General features: G+C 37.8%; 1 protein-coding gene across 1 annotated transcript in view; it reads left to right on the forward strand.

Annotated features, from left to right (window-relative positions):
• Window positions 1-3,194: 3,194 nt before the first annotated feature.
• The window catches only part of FOCAD (focadhesin), an 89,199-nt gene continuing 73,090 nt past the window's right edge, over window positions 3,195-19,303 (forward strand). The window contains exons 1-8 of the mRNA XM_010226159.2: window positions 3,195-3,251; window positions 4,822-4,896; window positions 5,471-5,625; window positions 10,071-10,175; window positions 14,097-14,198; window positions 16,777-16,981; window positions 18,346-18,552; window positions 18,999-19,086. Coding sequence (XP_010224461.2) covers window positions 3,195-3,251; window positions 4,822-4,896; window positions 5,471-5,625; window positions 10,071-10,175; window positions 14,097-14,198; window positions 16,777-16,981; window positions 18,346-18,552; window positions 18,999-19,086 — 994 coding nt within the window. The remainder of the gene's footprint in view (window positions 3,252-4,821; window positions 4,897-5,470; window positions 5,626-10,070; window positions 10,176-14,096; window positions 14,199-16,776; window positions 16,982-18,345; window positions 18,553-18,998; window positions 19,087-19,303) is intronic.

Below are 19,303 nucleotides of genomic sequence, written 5' to 3' on the forward strand. Positions count from 1 at the left end.
AGACGGGGCTACAGGCAGAACATCCTTCATGGGGAAGAACTTGGGAGACCACCTGGGTGTAGTGGGAGCCTTGCCTGGCTATGCAGGCTCCAGCCTAACAGGCAGAGGCCAGAACAGGCTGCAAAGGGAGAATTTAGGGACATTTTCTCTGCATACAGGTGTTTATAGAGCAAAGCACCACAGGAATTTTGAACTTGCAGAGAATGACGAGGCCAGCAAAAAGAGGTTCCGCTGCTAAATTAACGGTGGTCTACTGAACACAGAAAGCATAGGTGTTTTCAAGGTACAAAGGGAGCTGACTGATGTCCTTGCAAGGGTGCCCTCTATCACCTTTAAAAGATTTAGGAGTTTGAGGGAGGGAGGTCTGGAATGACTATAGAAATGCAAATGTTGACTCATCTTCAAAAAAAGACAAAAAAGTAAACCTGGGGTTCATCAAGTATATCAGCGTCACGTCAGTCCCTGGGAAAAGGATGAACCAAGTCCTCTTTAAGCACGTTTCTAGGTATATATGAGGAAGGTGATTGGAGGAGGATCCAGCAAAATAGTCGCCTGTGGGCCTAGCCTTAGTCCCTAGGAAGGTTGTGGAGAAAATCCTCGTGGACACCATTTCTATACACATGGAAGAGAAGGTGACTGGGAGTCGTCAATGTGGATTTACCAAGAGCAAATCATGCCTAAGCAATCTGGTTGCCTTTAGTAAAGATTAAAAGAATTTGACTTGTGGTCAAGGGGAAAGCAGTGAGTATCACTTACCTCATCTTCAGCAAGGCTTCAGCACTGACTATGACTATGTTCTTGTATCAAAGTTAAGATTTTACAGCCTGAAAGGGTAGCAAGCAAATGGATAAAAACAAACAGGAACAAACTGGGTAGGTAATGGGGCTTTGAACAGAGTTGTACTCTGCCTGGATGCTCTCCTCAGCTGCAGGAGTCTCTTCTGGTCTCTGTCCTTTTTATTACCTTGGTCAGTGACCTGGAGAAGCAGACAGCACACTTTGATAAAATTGCAGGTACAGGGCAGAAATTTGGGCATACTGATCAATATGCTTAGTGGCTTTGCTGCCATTCAGATCGATGGGGAATAGGCTGTCAGCAATCTCCCAAAATTCAGCACAGATGAAAACATGGTCTTGCTCCCTGCACTGATGATACAGGCTCAGGCTAAGTCTGACCCCAGGAGACTGAGCAGCAGCCCTGGCACCAGGGAGACAGGGATACAGTGGAAGTCAATCAGCTTGTGCTCAGCAGGACCAGGGAAGTGATTGGCCCCCTGTGCTCAGTGCTGGTGAGGCCACACCTCAAATACTGTGTTCAGTTTTGGGGCCCTCGCTGTAAGGACATGGAGGTGCTGCAGCGAGTTCAGAGAAGGGCAATGAAGCTGGTGAAGGGGCTGGAGGTCAGATCTTATGAGGAGCCGCAGAGGGGGCTAGGGTTATTTAGTGTGGAGAAGACAAGGCTCAGGGGAGACCTTATAACTCTCTAGAACTACCTGAAAGGAGGCTGTAGTGAGACAGGAGTTGGTCTCTTCTTCTGAATAACTACCCATAGGACAAGAGGAAATGGCCTCAAGTTGTGCCAGGGGAGGTTCAGTTTAGACATGAGGAAGAATTTCATGAGGAAAGAGTGGTGAAGCCTTGGAACAGGCTGTCCAGGGAAGTGGTGGAGTCACCGTCCCTGGCAGCGTTCGAGAACCGTGTAGATGGGGCACTTAGGGAGAGAGGTGATTTAGCAGGCAGGGCGTTGAGGGGCTTATGGTTGGACTCGATCTTGAAGGTCTTTTCCAACTGTTACGATTCTATGATCCTTAGTGTCTGTCAGTATCTCTCACATCCTGCCCGGTAAAGCCCAGGTGGAGCTGCACTGCCCCAGAGTCTGAGCCTGCTCTGTGTGGGGTGGACTAGAGACCCGCGAACCCAGCTCAGTAGCCTTTCACCATAGCAGGAGGGCGTTTAACGGAGGCGCAACTGAAGTGCCTTGCAGCCCGAGTTGTCAGGTAATCCTGTGAAAGTGAAAGGTGTTCTCTGCACATGAGCAAGTGCCTTCACATTTCAGCATGGATGCTGAAGACTTAAGGACAGTTTAGGTGGTGTTTTAAATTCATTAACTACACTGGTTAATGTATGGTATTCTAAATATCTGATAGAGATTGTGTAGGCAGATTTAAATTGGGAAGCTGTTTCTAACAGGAAAGAATACATTTTAAGTCTGCCTGGAATAACAGGTTATTTTGCAGTTCATGAGTGTAACGTGCCTTTAATCATCTGCTGCTCTCCTCCTTTTCATGTGAATAATAAAAATAACTTGTCAGCTAGTAATCTATAATTTGGTGTGTAATTATTAAAAAGTTACAGGCCTTAAAAGCCTGCTTGATACTGTAAGTGGTAACTGTATTTATTTGTTTTAAATCTGACTTTACATAAGATATTTGTAACATTTGTGGAGAATTGTGTGATTTACACTCTAAATCATGTTTCAAGAGTTCTGTGTGGTCCTCCTGAGCTATCTCCTTTTGAAATCGAAGAATGCATAAAAGTGGTCTCAAGGGTAAATACCCTCAAAGTATGTCTGTGCTGCGTAGAATTATTCACAAGCAGTAATGTATTTGCTGTGGATTTAAGAATTGTTGCTGACCTCTTCTTCACACAAGAGCAGTAGATATTCAGCATTTCTTGGGTTTATACACATGCAGTACTGGACTTGAGAATGGAAAAAAGTGTCAGTGTTCTGTTTCAATTTTAATTACAACATGACCTTTGCGGCAGAATTTTGAGTTTGCATTTCTTCCTCTCACTTTAGTTGTTTGTATGAATTCAGGAAAACTGTTTGAGGTGTCGTTTTTTTAACTACTTGAACCATGAATGTGCCTATTTAGTGCAGTAATTTTCAACTGTTCTTCATTTGTAGACCTCTACAGTATGCTTCTAGAAATACAAAAATGTGACTGTGCTGTTGTTGGCACATATAAACTTGATCTTCTTAAGTCACCAACTCTTTAGAAGTATTTGTGAGTTCCCAGGCGTTGACAGACCAGACTTTGAAAGTCGTTGCTTTAATGCTTATGTCTGCAGTTAAGTGCAAAATAAATCTTGAGTTTTTTTTTTTCCCTCTGTAAATAGCATACTTTCCTACCTAGTCCTAAACTTTTTTAATGTCTCTTGCAGAGTATGAATTAGTATTATATGATAGTGACAATGTCGGACGACATCAAGAAACGATTGGAATTTCCTAATGCGCTTATTCAATCACAGGTAAATTTTTGTTGTTGTTCTTTATGCTTGTTGTCTGTCAAATCTTTGCTGCAAGGCCTGCTACCTGGCGGGCTTTTGCCTTTTGCTCCATGACCAGGACCCTATGAAAGTGGCATATTCTCCAACTTGGTTGTACCAACTGTGTAATCCAGACATTAGATACAACTGCTCAGCACTGAACACCATAATCTTCAAACTATCATCAGGTCAAACTATCATTCAGCTTCTTAAGGGACCTCTTCTCTTTTTGGGACCAACCAAGACATCTGCTCTGTTGGATGAGTAACTTGTAAAGGCAAGGATCAGTGAATCCAGGATGTTGACAGTAGTTTTTTAGGTTGAACGGCCTAAGATATTAATCAAGTTCTTGGAAAACAGTGGGCTAACCTATAGTCTGACTTTCCTGCATAGCGTCCTGCAAAAGCAGCTCTCTATTGATAAGCTTTTTTTTTTTTTTTCCCCCCAATGTAATGATAATGGTTTTAAGGATGCAGATGTGGGTTTATTCGGGAAATCTCTTATGAGCAGGAAAAAATAAGAACAGAAATATCTGACTTTGTCTTATTTTTCTTGTTCAGATTTCACAACAAGATGCCCAGAGAATAAACTGTCTAGTTTTTGTTTCTTTGTTTCTTGGCTTTTTTTTTTTTTCCAAATGTATCAGAGTATTTATACAAACATTTGAAAACCATGATCTTGCAGACCATGAATGGTCATGGTATCTGAAAGAGGCCACATAAATGTCAGAGGGAGAAGGCACCTGGAAACATTTAAAGTAGTATATGTTACTGCCTCTTTACACACTAACAAAACAGAAATGCTGTTTTGGAATTTTTTTGTCTTACTGGTTGCCCAGTTTCTTTTTGCCTACCCCAAGGCATTGCAAATGAGTCAGAAAACCAAAGCCTGGATTCAAACAAGCTGAGACTTTTGAGTCTGTTTCAGTCAACTTGTATATTCTTAAAAGCAGACTGAGGGAATTAGGCATTCTTGCTATTAACATGGAATGAAAAGTTTAATCCTGCATCCCAAATATCAATGTAAGTTCTTCAATAAGCCCGGTGTAAGTAACAGGTCTAGCTTATATGATTAAGGTATAGCTTGTGAGGAACTGAGCTGCAAAACTGGATATGTTGCTTTGCTGTGCTCTTCTTCCTCTGCTTTGTATAGTAAAGGATGCAATAATTTCCAGTGCATGCGAGTACATTGGGATCTGTACAGCAATGGAGCTTTAAATGACTGTTGAAGATAATAGTCAGGGATTGTAGGTGATTTAATGTATCTAATCTTAAAAGAGATTCTCTACATAGACGCCCTTGTATTTGTGTGGAGCCTTGTGAAGACTGTTGCAGCAAGATAGCAGTAAAAGCTTCTATGGCAGCATTATGGGGATTTTGGGCCTTAAAATACCCTTCAAGCAAGTTTACTATTGTTTCAGTTTCTTGCATCAGTTTCTTCCTTAGCCATCCTCTCAATGCAGCAACAGTATAGAGTCTTTTACACCTTCCTAGTGGAGGTGTGAAACATCGTACTTGATCTGCATGCAGATTTGTTTCTTTTTCTCTTGTAGGCTGTGGCTCATTTGATTGCTGCAGTACTGAGAGAAAATGCTTCTTCAGACGAGATAAGACAGGCCTCCGACAAGGTCTGTGTCATTGTTTGGCTTCTGTCACTTCTTTCCTGTCCACTGCTACTTACTTTTTTTCTGTATTCCCATTCTCCAGGGTGCAATTTTAGTAAATCCTGAAAGTTAGGTAAAGTACTTGGCAATATGTTGCTGGATGTACTGTAGACACTGTAAATCTCTGGGTTGAAAGGAGCACTTTTACCACCGTGCTAAATGGTATCAAATTGGGGAATAATCACATCTAGCTATGCTCAGTTGAGGAATTCTGTTTGAGTATATTTGCATTACCATGAGTATATTACCATTACTCAAATTACAGTCTGATTTTTTTTCAGGAAACTAAATTTACTACTATTTTTCCTGAATGTCAAATGGCAAAATTTTCATGACTTGTTCCCCAGAGACTCCTATGCATAGTGCTAAGATAAGCTGGGAAGAGGAGACATAGGACCTGCCCTCAACAAGGCCTTTCTTTGGTCACAGATGAGTTTCCCAACTTCTTTTCTTGTGTTTTATAAGACCTTTTTGAGATGAACACAGAGAAATTCATGTCAGTGTATTTCTTTTGGTTGAGTATTTCTTTTGATTTCAGACTCCTGCTCTGAACTTGCTCTGGGAGAAGTGCTGCAGTGAGAATGTGGCCTTGCAAACAGCCTGCTCTGAAGGATTGATGGCACTTGTTGCAGAGAAACATGCTGATCTAACTTATGTTCTTCATGGAGCTCTCAACCTAATTCCCTCAGCCAGGTAGTGTGTTTTTTGTGGATTCTGTCATTCCTTTCATGGTCTCCCTTATGCCTGCAGTGGAAGAGCTGTGGCTGTGTGCAGGAGAGCATATTCACACCGGCCCTGGCATTATGGGTTAACTGTGTTGCCCTTTGGCCAAAGGCTGTTGCTTCCATCCTATTGGTGACTGCATGGATTTGTCTCTTGAGATACAAGTTCATAGACCATTCTGTTGTGAAAGTTGAAACTGACAGTATTTTGGCTAATAGTCTGCACTTTGAACTGTAGCACCTCAAAAATCAATGGACAGTCTAGTTTTGCTGCCCCTTTTGTGGAAAAGAGGAGAAAATGGCAGTGGCCTTCATGATGGTATGAGATGGAGGAAATAGCTTTCTAATCAAAATCACCAACTGATCCTCTAGAGTCGTCCTAAGGCACTGTCTGGAGAGTAGGGATGCTGGATTTATTCACAGGTTTTCTAAAAAAGAAACCACTCTACCTAACTCTGAAAGCTACTTGCTCTTAGAAAATGCTACAAATATGATGTCAACTTGTCTCATTGGTGTTTTGAGTTAAGCTACCTGTGCAGCATGCTGAGAGAATGCAAACAGTTTTATGTGATAATACCATTTAGGAATGAGGGGCCAAAAGGTGTTCTTGGGAGATGTTTCTGTTCAAATTCTCCCTGATCTGTTTTTATTACTCTTCAGACTTTTGGAAGATGTATATGGTTGCTGTAGTAAACCTTCCTGCATATGTAATGGTGATGTTCTTTCTTGATCAAGTATGCTAACTGATGATACATCTGCTATGTGTTAAGCTGGTAGCCTCAGCATAGAGGCTATAGAAACAATACCATTCAAGTATGTTTTTCACTCCTAATATTCACACAATTAGTTTTCAGCAGAGGTTTCTCATCTGAGCCAAGATGAGTAATAAGTTTGAGAACTCCAGTGAAACACTCCTGAAGAAACCTGATCATGTTCAAAAAAATCTGTTTCTGTCCTTGTGACTGACTTGTTCAAAGTTGGGTTAGCGTTAAGATCTTTACAAGATGATGCTGACTCGATGCTGAGTTTAAAATATATGGTTTTGGATCCACAGGAATATTTTTGTAAATATGTTTATAATGTGAATGGTTTCTGCAGACTACTATCCTCCGAAGGACAAAATTCAGCCAGTTGAATCTGGATTCAGTGGAAGGACTTGAACCATTATCAAGAAGTTAAACCTGTGCTGCTTTAGATAGTGAGAATGAGTCCTATGGAGGACTGAATTGGAGAGAAAATTTGATTAGCTATGACTCACAAAACTAAGTGGAAGTGAGATTTGTGTTCAGCCAAGCACTTGTTGCAGCATCAGCAATTTACAGGGGGTTGTAATGTTAATATGATTTTGTACTTCATAAAAAAAAGTGTAAAACAGGATATTTGAGACTGAGTTAAAGTTAAAAACAAATTTGTAGTATAGAAGAGTTGAGTTAAAGGGCTTGGTTATACTCCCATTTGCACACCATCCTCAGCTTTTTTTTTTTTGTTTTGAAATAGGTCCAGCTGCAAGACCAACATCATGTTGCCTGGTATGGTAAATGCTGGCTGTGCTGGCAAATCACCCAAGAACCTATTTATGTATATTTTTAGCATTTTTTCTCAAACCTCCACAATTCAAACTGCATCTACGATGAATTGCAAAGCAGAGTTTATATAACTTAACCACAAAGGTCCTTGAGTTTACAATGTATGTAGCCACAGGAGCTCATTAACAATATGATTGGTTCACTTCAGTGCTGGTCCACTTTCTTCTGACTTAGCCAGCTGTTCCTTTTGTTCTATTCCCTGCCAAGTTTTCATTTGGATTTGCTCTGGGGTTCGCACTGCTCTGCACACAATGTCTTTGAAAGGAAGCAAACCTGAAATAAGTCCCTAGCAGAAAAGTGTGTGCAGCAACTGAGCTCCATTCAGTTCAGGATGAAGCTAGGTGAATGTTTTATTTGTAAACACTCCTTGTTTTGTGTTCTTGCATCTGTCTCCTCTTTATTGTGATGAGTTTAACAGGGTCTTAGTATACCTCGTGTTTTTTATTTTGTCAGATCTATCAAATTCTGTGCTAGGGAAGACAGGCTGCATAGCCAGCTTGCACATCCAGTGCTTACCTGAGTTGACTTTTTTGTGGTTCACGCTATCTGCTTGTTACACAAATGAATCATAGAATCACAGAATGCTTAAGGTTTGCAGGGACCATAGAACCATAGAACCATAGAATGCTTAAGGTTGGAAGGGACCTCCAGAGGTCATCTAGTCCAACCCCCTGCACATGCAGGGTCACCTAGAGCACGTGGCACAGGACTGCGTCCAAGCGGGTTTGGAAGATCTCCAGAGAAGGAGACTCCACAACCTCTCTGGGCAGCCTGTTCCAGTGCTCTGTCACCTTCACTGTTAAGAAATTTTTCCTTTAGTTCCTGTGGAACTTTTGGTATTTCAGTTTCCGGCCATTACCTCTAGTTCTGTTGGTGGTCACCAGTGAAAAGAGGCCAGCACCATCCTCCTCACTACCTATGAAACACTATTTCTTTTTCTCTGACTCATTATCCATATTTGATTTCTTGTAGTCTGTATTCATTTTTTTAGGCTCCCGAAATCTAAACTTTAGGGGCTATCTTGAGGAACTTTTTCCATCTCAATATTATGACAGTGTGATTTATTCCTGCTAATAGAGATTGTCATAGGCCATTTCTGTTTTGGTAGAGAGGGAAATTCTGTGTTTTGTCTTCAATAATGGAGGAGCATGAGCAATCAAGGTAGTTTATTTATATAAAAGCAATGAATTATGAAATTATTGTAATCTTTAAGGAATTAATCCCAGGCTAGATTTGCATATAAATGTTCTTAAAATGCTTTTCCCAGCTAAGCATTCATCCTAGAGTGGGAGCAGATCTTGGTAATGTCATGCCAGTGTGTGGCATTAATTCAGGAACTGATTACAAAACCTAAATCAGGCCTGTTCCTTCCTACTCTCCCTTGCATTTTGTCTGGGGATTAGGTTCAGAAATACTTGAATTCCAGAAAAATTAGGTCTACTTTCTGTTTGTGTGTTTTATTGCATATTTTCTCTCACTTTGTTATATTTGAAGAACATGCTTTCTGATTTACCATTTTACCAACTCTTCCTAGTCTTAAAATATCTAAAAGGTTAAACATTTTCCCCTTCTCTCAGTACACGTTTTAGAGTATTTTGTTTACTACATTGGGATTAGGAAGCCTGAATCTCTTTTTTTTTGGTTGCTTGGCAACAGAAGTCTGCCTAACCTTTTGTTTTCTTATATAATCATCATTCAGTGTTTTGATACCCAGGTGTCATGGCAACCTGTAACTTTAATGAATTCAGGCACATCTTATAACTGTATTCTATCAGCATTGATCTGGGTCAGTGTTTTCTAGCAGTGTTTGCAAGAGTATGAAAAAAACGTCACAAGGGAATACACTTCTCTGCCTCTATCTGGAGAGAAAATCTGAACAGTTCCTGTAGGGAAGATTCACTGTGGAATCTGTGGTCACTCTGTGGTGGACCCTATCAGATTACACCGGACATTAATTTTAGAAAGTCTGTCTGGAGGTGGCAATGAGTATAATAAATATCTGACAGTGAAAAGTGATATTTGTCTGTCATGTTATTTTTATGAATAATGTGTGAGGTTAGGATTTAATAATTAGATGACATTTTGCCTTTTTCATTTTTGAATTTTCTCTGAAGTATATATTAAATATATACTGGTAAGTAATGCTGAATATTAACCATACGATTTTTTTTAGATTAAGTGTCACCTCCTAATAAAAGGAGACTGGTAGGATTTCAAGTATTGTGTCTGAGAAGTGTGCTGATGTGTTTAGGTTGGTTCAGTCTGTATGCGTAAAAACTTAGTTCTTTTCAACAGTGCCTGTGTAAAGGCACAGTGTTAGAAATGGCTTCCATTTGTTCATTTTTGCTGTCGCTGAATGTATAAATGTGCATAGGTCCATTCATAATCCAAGTCTTTTCTGATAAGGTAATTTTCAGTGTAAGGGGTTTAGATCCTTTGTTTTGGTTAACAGTTTCTTGGGTGAAAATTCTGTATACTACAATGGACTTTTACATTTATATGTGCATTAAGAGAGAAGTTGATTTTCAGATTTTAACATATATTAAAATGCTGATTTAAGTTAAAATAAGGACAGAACATTTACCTTTGGATTGACTTTTCTTTTACTACATCTGTCAGAAACATAAATGAATTCTTATGTTTATTTTGCAAAAAGAAAAGCAAGAGCATGTGGATCCACAACTTGGCCAGAATTTTCAAGCCAGGTGTGAGTAGGTCCTTAAGGAGAATTGAATTTTCAGTTTTCAGTGTCAGTTTTGTGCCTGTGTTCCCCCTCTTTTGAAAGAATCAACTAATGTAATAATAGTAACATATTTATTTTCACCAACAGGAATGTGCATGGTTTGGTAAAAACTATTAGGAAATTACTACAAATGCAAGCTCTTCAGCTGGGAAAAGATGGAGATGAGGCAGTTTGGAATTTATATGAAGTCAGGTAAGTTCCACATTTGTTTTATCTAGACATCTTCGTAACTGCTTGTCTTAATTCCATCAAAAACAGATATATTGGCCTTTATTCCCTTCTTTTCTGTAGTTTTGATCCTGCTAACTAATTTTGGCAAAATTTTACAGTAGAGTAATAAAGGCTCAAGAGATAGTAAGTCCTACAAATTTCATGGGAGGAAAAAGTGACTGGGTGAACTAGCGCCTATTAACTCTGTAAATACTTAATTGTGGGGAAAAGATGTTCTTCAAAGTTCAAGCCACTGTGGATGCTAAGCAGCATAGCCCAGTAATATCTCAAAGAGGTTTTATTAGTCCCAGCCCTTCCGCAACTCCCTTCTTCCCTTCTCTTCCCTTGTCACAAAAACAAAAAATGGTCATGGCAGGTGTTAAACATCAGAAGAACTGATGGTCTCTGAAGCAGTGTTTTCACTCCTTTGGACAAGCAACAGCAAATGAGGTAGTTTTAGCATTACAGGCAAAGACTGCTGTGAAACAAGTAGAAATACCAGAATGTACGAATGCCAGAGCCTAATTGTCTAAGGTGTTTGGCTCCGTTTTTAATCCAGCACTTGAACTGCTTCAAGGCTGTAGTTATGATACTTAATATCTCACCAGGCTAGGTCTGGAATAAATCAAAGCTGCTTTGTTTTCATAGTATGCTAAAGCAAAACATGATTTAGGTAACAGTCCCAGCAGAGGTGAGCTTCATCTCTTTAAGGATACTCCTAAATAATTTATAATGGTGTATTTTTACTGGAAGTTTTTGAGGACTTTTATAAGATTGCCACTTGAAACTCAAAAGGGAATACAGCAACAGGAAGCTTGTGTGTATGGGAGAGAAAAACAAATTTGGGGACTTGTTCCTGTGTAGTAGTTGGATGATATGATGATAGTCTTTTTAATTATACTTTTATTTTTAATAAGCTATAGACTACTTTCCTCTGCATCTTTTTTTTTTTCTGCTTTATTTCTGCTGTCTGAGTAAGGTTCCTGAATGATTTTTCTGTTATAGAGGTGTTTGTGTAAAAATTATTTCAGAATGTATCCAGAGCTACTAATGTAGAGCACTGTCATACAATAGCAGCCTTTATAAAGGGACATCCTGATGATTCTAGAAAGCTCTACAGAAACCATGAATCAACCTTGGCTTTCATGGCCATCACTGTTTGTTCTGGAGAGTTTCCTAGCTCTAGCATGAAACTCTCAGGAGTACAGTAAAACCAGAACAAGAAAACTTGTTAGGCTCTCTCATATACAGACACTTTAGAACCTATATGCTACTAAAACTCAAAAGTATACCCAGAGTTTGCCAAGAAAGTTTAAATGGCAGCAGATAATGCTAATACATTGCTAATTTTCCGAAGATGGTAAAATATTAAAACAAATCTGCAGATTTTTAAGATTTGTAAAATGAGTGATGTAGTTTTTAAATTCACATATGGATTAAGTTGCTGTCTTGTTCTGAGGCAGGGAGCAGCTGTAGCAGAGACAGAAATAGCCTAAGGTTGGTCTTACTATCTGCTAAAAATGGGTGCTCCCTGTGCCTTTGTCATGTGTCTTACCTGGCATAAAGGTCTGCTTGTTTTATATGTGTATTAACATACCTGTCCATTAACCTAAACTCGAGTTGAATTGAGCAGGAGAGCAGGGAAGTGGGAAGTTTATGCTCAGCCATGCCATCATTAGCAGTCCAGGTGGATTGCAGAATACAGTTACTTTTCTGTTAAAGCACTGACAAATGGAGAAATTTCCCCATCACAATTCTTCTTGTGCAGGGAATGGCATTTTCCTTAGAACTGTCTTCTATGTTGTTATGCCAGCTTCTACCAGTAACATAGGTGATGATGAAGTGACTTTGTTATGTATTTGATGTATTTCACAGTAGACTTATTTTTCTTGGCGTTTGAACAATTTTGGGGAACATAATGCAGATAACATGAATTTCAGATTTCAGCCAGGTATTCCCTTGCCCTGAGAATGCATGTATTATGAATGAAGAGGTAAAGTCTAGAATTCTAACTACTAAACATATTTGTGATGGGGAAAAAAAGTAATTATTTTTCACTGTTTCCGTTTTGACCTTAATTTTATCATATCTCTCCCGAAACTTCGTGAATGGAAGGGTAATTGTAACAGGAAGTATGTATAGCAGTTTTCTTCATGAATAGATGAATTATCTAGATAATATGAAATACATTTTCAGCATTATCAACAACTTCGGCTGTACATTTTTGCTGAAAGCTATTAACACTTGTTTTAAGGATTTTATATTTTACATTATTTGTAGTGACTCCCCATGCATGTTTTTTGTTGCCTAAAAATGCTGAAGGGCTGCATCTCTTGTCTTATTTGCCTACTACCAGCACTCTGAAATCAAAATGAAAGCATGTATGTGTCTATTAGATAACTTCTTTTTTTTTCTGAAAAAATATGGGATATAGCATATTGTTAATGGATCCTGTTTATGACAGAGGAGTATGGCCTTTCTAGCTCGCTGAAGAGAAACCTTAAGGCACCATTACACTATGTAATTCAACAACACTCTAATAGATATAAAGAACTATTAGTCTGATATTTGTCTGTATTTATTTTTTTGAAGATGTGGGACTCCTGCAGATCTCATTCACATCACCTGAAACTGGAATTGCTTAGTTCTGCTCCTAATGCTGCTTGTGACTTGGCACAGTAGTATTATATATGAGCATGTCTAAATGTATGTTTGTGTTTGTCTTTTATAATGGATGCCTCAGCTCTTAGGCTTTCTTGTCCTAACAGTTTTTTTAAGATGACGAACAACAACATTATAAATCCTTTCTTAAAGGCCATTTAACATGTCAATCACAGTGATTATAATTATCAAATTTTGCATCAAAACTAACAGCTTCTTCACTTGCAGTCTTCCACGCCTGCTATTTTTTGAGTGAAACAGTTCATGTGCATGAAAGTAAAATGGTATGTCTGAGAAGCTTCGCTGTGGCTAGCTCCAGGGTTGGGTACTTCTACTTGGCTGAAAGATGGCATTTGATTGACATGATTCCGTAGGTACCATCTGGACTTATGGCATGATGATTATGTAAAGTCTAATTAATTAGCTCCCTTTTCCCCTACAGTTTTTAATGTTAGGCTTTGTTCAAATCTGAATTTTTCTTATTTGCCTGGGAAAAGATAGATATACTGTAGTTTAAATGGATCATTGTGTCTTGATGAAGTACCTATGGCTTCTCAGTCCAGGTAGGACACTAGCTTAACTGTGGTGGGGTCACTTTGATAACTTGTCTTGCTGGCTGATCTGTTTCATTCAGCTATCAGGATGTAGTCTGTTGAATTTGTACCCTATCTCTGATGCTTGTTGTCAAATATGTGATAGATTTATCATCCGCTATATTTCTTGTATCTATACTATTTGCTTCAAATAACCTTTCATGAATCTTTAAATATGAAGAATGGACTTAAAACTGGGATTAGTAAGCCTACTCAAGAAGACTTTTTCAACTACAAATGTGCAGTTTAGTGTAGCTATGAAAGTCAGGTATATGTGGGGGCTCTGCTCACCTCTTCATACAGATTTTCATTCCTGAATCTGAACATTCATATGTCTGTTTTCCCCATTTGAATGAAGACCTGAATTGTAAAAATGACCATCCCACTGTAGCTGTCAACATCAAATGACATCAAATCAGATCATACTTATGCTTTTTTTTAAAAAAAATAAAAAGTGTGGACTCAGACTTCTGCATGCACTTTATTTTCCCAGGATCCTGTAACACGTTGTCTTTTTATCATATAACAGTTTTTGCAAAGTAGTAATAATGGCAGGGGTTAATTTGACCATTTTTACAGCGGCTTTTATTTCTGGCTAGTTGCACACTCCCTACATTACAGATCCAGCTGCTTTTTCCCTCTTTTTCAGGAACACTCCTCATCCATTAATCAGTGTGCTTGAAAACAGACCTGATTGCTGGCCAATTGTCCTGCAGCAGATAACAGTATTTTTCCAGCAGTGTCCAGACAGGTAAATAAACAGACAATTCTACAAAAAGCAGCAAGTAGAGATAATTAAATCTTATCTATGTGATTTGTTCTTGAGAGCAGCTGCTGTGATAGAGAAATGTATGTGAACAGTAAGAACTATACTTTTGGAGAAAAATCATTTTAAAACTTGATTACACAATTCATGTGCTAAAAATGGAATCACAATAAAACACTAGGATACATTTTTTAAGAACTGTAAAAAATATTTTTCTATAGTTTGTTCTTTATCTTTTCTATGTTATTTTCTTTTGGGAAATTGTAGAAAATTGTGCTTTAAAAATTTTTTTTGAAAGGATTAAATTTTCTTGTGAATGCCCTTTGCCTTGTTAGAACTTAAAAACAGAAACCTAGTTAAGTTGGAAAATTGATCTCCATTATATTTCAGATATTGTAGTACTGAATTATTAATGAAAAAATAGCCTATTAATCCCACCACCTATGTATGTAGGTTTTTGCAGATGTAAAAAAAAGTAACCTTATTTGTCTAATTTTGGCTTCTTGGTTAAAGAGAAGACTTCTAAGCAGGTACACAGGTACAACTCACTTGTACAAAGTGGAAGATGATACTGAAAACAGAAGATGAGATCTGTTTGTCTTTTTTTTTTTTAAGGATAATATCTTTAGAAGTGAAGATTTTTTCTGATGTTTAGAAAAAATATATATGGTAGAAATACCTTTGTCAACATGCTGACCAACATACTATGAGGAGAACTATAAACTGTGAACCACACAGGAGTAACAAAATGAACAATGAGGAAGTGGTGGATGAAGTTACAGTCGAAGGGTCTAAGGTGATAAGAACAAAATGGACTGCTTAATCAACAAAACATTCATCCCTAGCATATGTATGTAAAAAAGGAAGCACTCGTGGGACATAAGGGGAGATCTCGTGTCCTTTGGGGAGTTGGGCGTGCTGAGGTGCTTCTCTGATCTGTGCACACACTGAGCGGCTGCCTGGGCATGAGGAAGCTTATCCACGTTTGCAAGCACCTAATGGACGGGGTGAGGATGGAGTCAGGCTCTTTGCATTGGCGCCTGATGACAGGCCAAGAAACAGCAGGCAAAAACTAACAGAGAAAATTCCATCCGAATACAAAAAAACACTTTTTTATTGTGAGCGTGATTGGACACTGGAAGAGGTTGTCCAAAGAGGTGGTAGAGTCTCTGAAGATACGGAAAACCGGACTGCACCCCCACTTTAACAGACCTTGCTTTGAGCCTTGGTGGTGGGGTTAATTCCAGAGGTGCTCTCCAACTCATTTGTTCTGTGGTTCTTTTTATTTATTTATTTATTCTAAAGTATCCAATTTATCAACAGCTTCAACATTCATGCATGCTTATCTCTAAGGAACTTGTTCAATAAAGCTACCAAGATACCAAGTTTTTGCGAGATATCAAGTTTTGTAGCAGTCTTAGAATCTAATCTTTTAATATTTTTTTTTACAACCATGTTTTGCATTTCAGATAAAAATGAACTGTTTTTTTTTCCTGTTTTCTGGAAGACTATGCAATCTGACAGAGTAATATAACAGTAAAATTGAATTTTATATCGTTGCTCCACGTAAATAGATAAAACAAGATTGTTTTTTCATCTCTGTTTCTCTTTTTTTTTTTTTTTTTTTTTTGTGGGCCAAGGGCATATTATCAATGTAAAAAATTTCAAGCAAAAATAACTTGTTCCTCTACTCAGCTGCTAAATCCAGGACTACTGAAGAGTCTTGTCAGATACCTGACTGAGGGGGTGAAGGTTTTCTTGTTGTTGTTCTTGCTGATGGCTTGTTTTGAATTTAAGCAACAGTTACTCTTGCTGAAAGAGTTAAAAATAAAATCTTAAACTTTCTTGCTTTCTTTTTGTGTAAACGTTTCTGTTAAAAGAAGTCTGGTTTGAAAAATGTTGCTGTAGCTGTGTTGCTGACTTTTTTTTTTTTTTTCATTTAAGCTTTGCAGGAGGGCTGTACTTTGTTGCAAACAGATTTCCAATTTTGATTCTAAATATATTTTTTCAGATATTGACCACTAGCTTTATGTGATTGCTTTTCTTAATGTCAAGAACAGTCAGACTTCCTAATCAAGTCAAGTAAAAATAACTGTTCTGTGATGATTTGTTTTCCAAAAACCGTTTAAAGTAGTTCTTGTTTCACAGGTCCTTCATTCGGCTCTTTGAGCCCAATGGGCAAAAATTGGCAAGGAATTTTTTTTTAATATGAAAACGGCAATTCTGAATATTGTTGTCCAAAAATTGATGGTGCAATGGTACAGTGTCCTCTTACAGAGTTCAGTAGGCAAAGTGACTTTCTTGAACTGATGAAAAGAAAAAGAATAAAATATAGAAGGTCATTGTAATCTGTGTCTTTTGCCAATGCTCTTAGCTGTGTGGTTGTTTTGTAATGTCTCATGATACTGCTAGGTGGTAATAAGTCAAACTAGTCTTTTCTGTGAGATTTAGTAATCTCATAGGTTTTTTTTAATAACTGTAAGTCTTTGCATCATGTAAATTATTCTGGATAGAGAGAATCTCGCATTGTTTGGTTTTCCTGCTTACTTGTTCACTTTTTCAGGGCACAGAGTGCATGTGTTGGTGTAATGGCTCCATTTATAAGATACCTGTATTGTGAACCATCACAGTTACGTGAATATGCAGAGCTGAGAATGGGCCTACTGAAGGTCTTGCTTAAGCCACGTGGTCCAAAGAACAAGGAAGCACCCTCTGTGTTGGAATCACAGATTGTTTTACTTCTTTGTGACTTGGTTCCACACCTCCAGGTGAGTTGCAGCCTGATCTCATCTTTTATATTGCTTCTTAAACCAATGATAGTATCACTGCTGCTCTTTAAGAGACAGCACAGTGCTCTCTTCCATTCCTGGCAGACTTGTTTTTTTTGTTATTACATAATACTAATACACTGTTTCTTCCTGGGGAAAGATAAAACCTCTAAAGTGCTCAAATATGTCAGTTAAATGTAAATTGAAATACATGCATGTTTTCAGTAATTATTTGCCATTAATAATCTCTGTAAGCATATGGAAAATATATGTGAGAGATGGTATGTTGTTAAGTCATGGTCTTTAGACAAAAAAAGCACACATTTTTTAATTTGACATGGGTAATGTTAGAAATGAAACGAGCTATATGAGGAGCGCTTGTGTACTGCATAAATCCAGTCTCCCTGACTGCTACTGCGGTTAATGCATCTGAAGGTGAAGTGTAATTCTTTTAGAATATGCTGAAGATTTTGAATGTACTTTCAAGTTGTGCAGTGCTATTTGCTGGGAGCACGGAGCTTAGTCTTTTTTATCCTCCTTTGGATAGGAGTCTGGTTTCATTTCTCTACTCTGATACTATAACTTTGGTCAAGCTTTGTTATTCTCTCGTCTTTTTCCTTCCTTTGTAAAATGTGTAAAATGGCAATTTTCCATTAATACAAACTCACTCAAATGTGGAGTGTTATGGGTTTTTTTTATTGATTGTACTATGATATATGGTACTTTTTATTGACCATAAAAAGCTGGATAGGCTTGAAGGTGCTGAAACCTTTTTCCTCCATGGAAATTTTACCAGTGAGTATGTCTTCCATGGGCAACATTTCAATACAAAATAATACACATTTCTCAAGATTCAGATCTATTCTTCATTAGTGACAAGTGCATGTTGGGTTTTTCATTGCAGGAATGATTACAGACTGGCTTAAATCTTCCTGCATTTTAGTTTAACAGTGTGTCCTGCATATATGAACAAGCTTTCAACTTTTTAAAACAGTATAAGAGAAGAGTTATAAAATTACTTTTAAGCATTACTTTTACCCCTCATTAGCATTTCCACATTTTTTTTTCCTGGAAATTTGTTACTTTCTTAAACTTTTAATTAAGCCATTAGGATAAAAAGATTTTTTTTTTTATCACATGTGTCTAATTTTACTTCAGAACATTAAATGGCAGTTTATGTATTGATAAGAGATTCAGTGATTTGGCATCTAGATGTTTCTTTAAGGTCTTATTAATATTAGTAATGGAAATATTGTATAGCTAAATAAACTAAACTTAAATTTGAGATAATTCTTCTGCACAGATAAGAAATGAGAGATAAAAACCGAAACAGTAATTCTTTAACTACTTTTTTACTTTTACAGCTTAAGGACTTGGTAGAAGTTACAGAAGCCTTGTTTTTTCTGCAAGAGCTATTCCTAAGCCTACTGTGCTATCCTGTGTTTTGGAAAGTCCAGTTATCCCAATTCTGTCTACAGCTGTTATGCTTCTGTGAAGTGTGTTTAAATTTAACAGGAGAATGTTCATCTGTGATCTCCTTAATAGATGACCACTTTGAGCTCTTAAAAGAGGTAGGATTTCATGGCAAATTAAAAAAAATAATATTTAGTGGAAAGAACATCATGTTAAGGTTTCAAGGCATCAGTATGTGGTATGGAAGTGACCATAGTTTTGAAATTTTCAGTTTTTTTTTTTTCTTTCTTTCTTTGAAAGTCTTCAAATAGCAGAAACTGTAATGAACTTATTCTGTATTTATCAGTTAGTCTTTTACTATGGAAATTAAACTGGGCCAAAGTTGTTTGAACAAAGTAACAAATTAGAATGTTGTAGTTTCTCAATTAGAAGACCACCTCTGTTACTGTAGTTGTATTCTTTGTTGCATGCATTGTGTTACTGTGTGTGTATTCACTATGACACATGAAGCAGCACCTTACAGGGTGTAGGTTGCTGCCAGTCTGTAGTGTTTTCTCTACTGAAATATAAAGAAGACTTGAACCTCTTCTTTCTTCCTCTGCAGGATTTTCCAGTGGAGCAGTATGTAATTGGTTTAGCACTACTACTGCTGCAGACATCCACAGGTCAGCAGAAGCCCATCTTGAGTCTAGGTAAGGTCTTTCGTGAAAAAGAACAATCCTCACTCTTAAGACTTTGTTTCTTTCTGCTTATAGAAAAAAGCGAACATCTAATATAATAGTAATAAGGGTAAGTTTTCCTGCTGTGCTGATTTTCTATATGGTTGTTACTGATTGCTTCTTGCAATCCTGCAGGTTATGTATGTTTCATTTTTACATCAAAAATAAGCTATTCTCACCTCAGGTCCAT

The sequence above is a fragment of the Tinamus guttatus genome, unplaced genomic scaffold, assembly GCF_059628265.1.
Source record: "Tinamus guttatus ecotype Peru unplaced genomic scaffold, ASM5962826v1 Tinamus_guttatus_pri_ptg000345l, whole genome shotgun sequence".
Lineage (NCBI taxonomy): Eukaryota > Metazoa > Chordata > Aves > Tinamiformes > Tinamidae > Tinamus > Tinamus guttatus.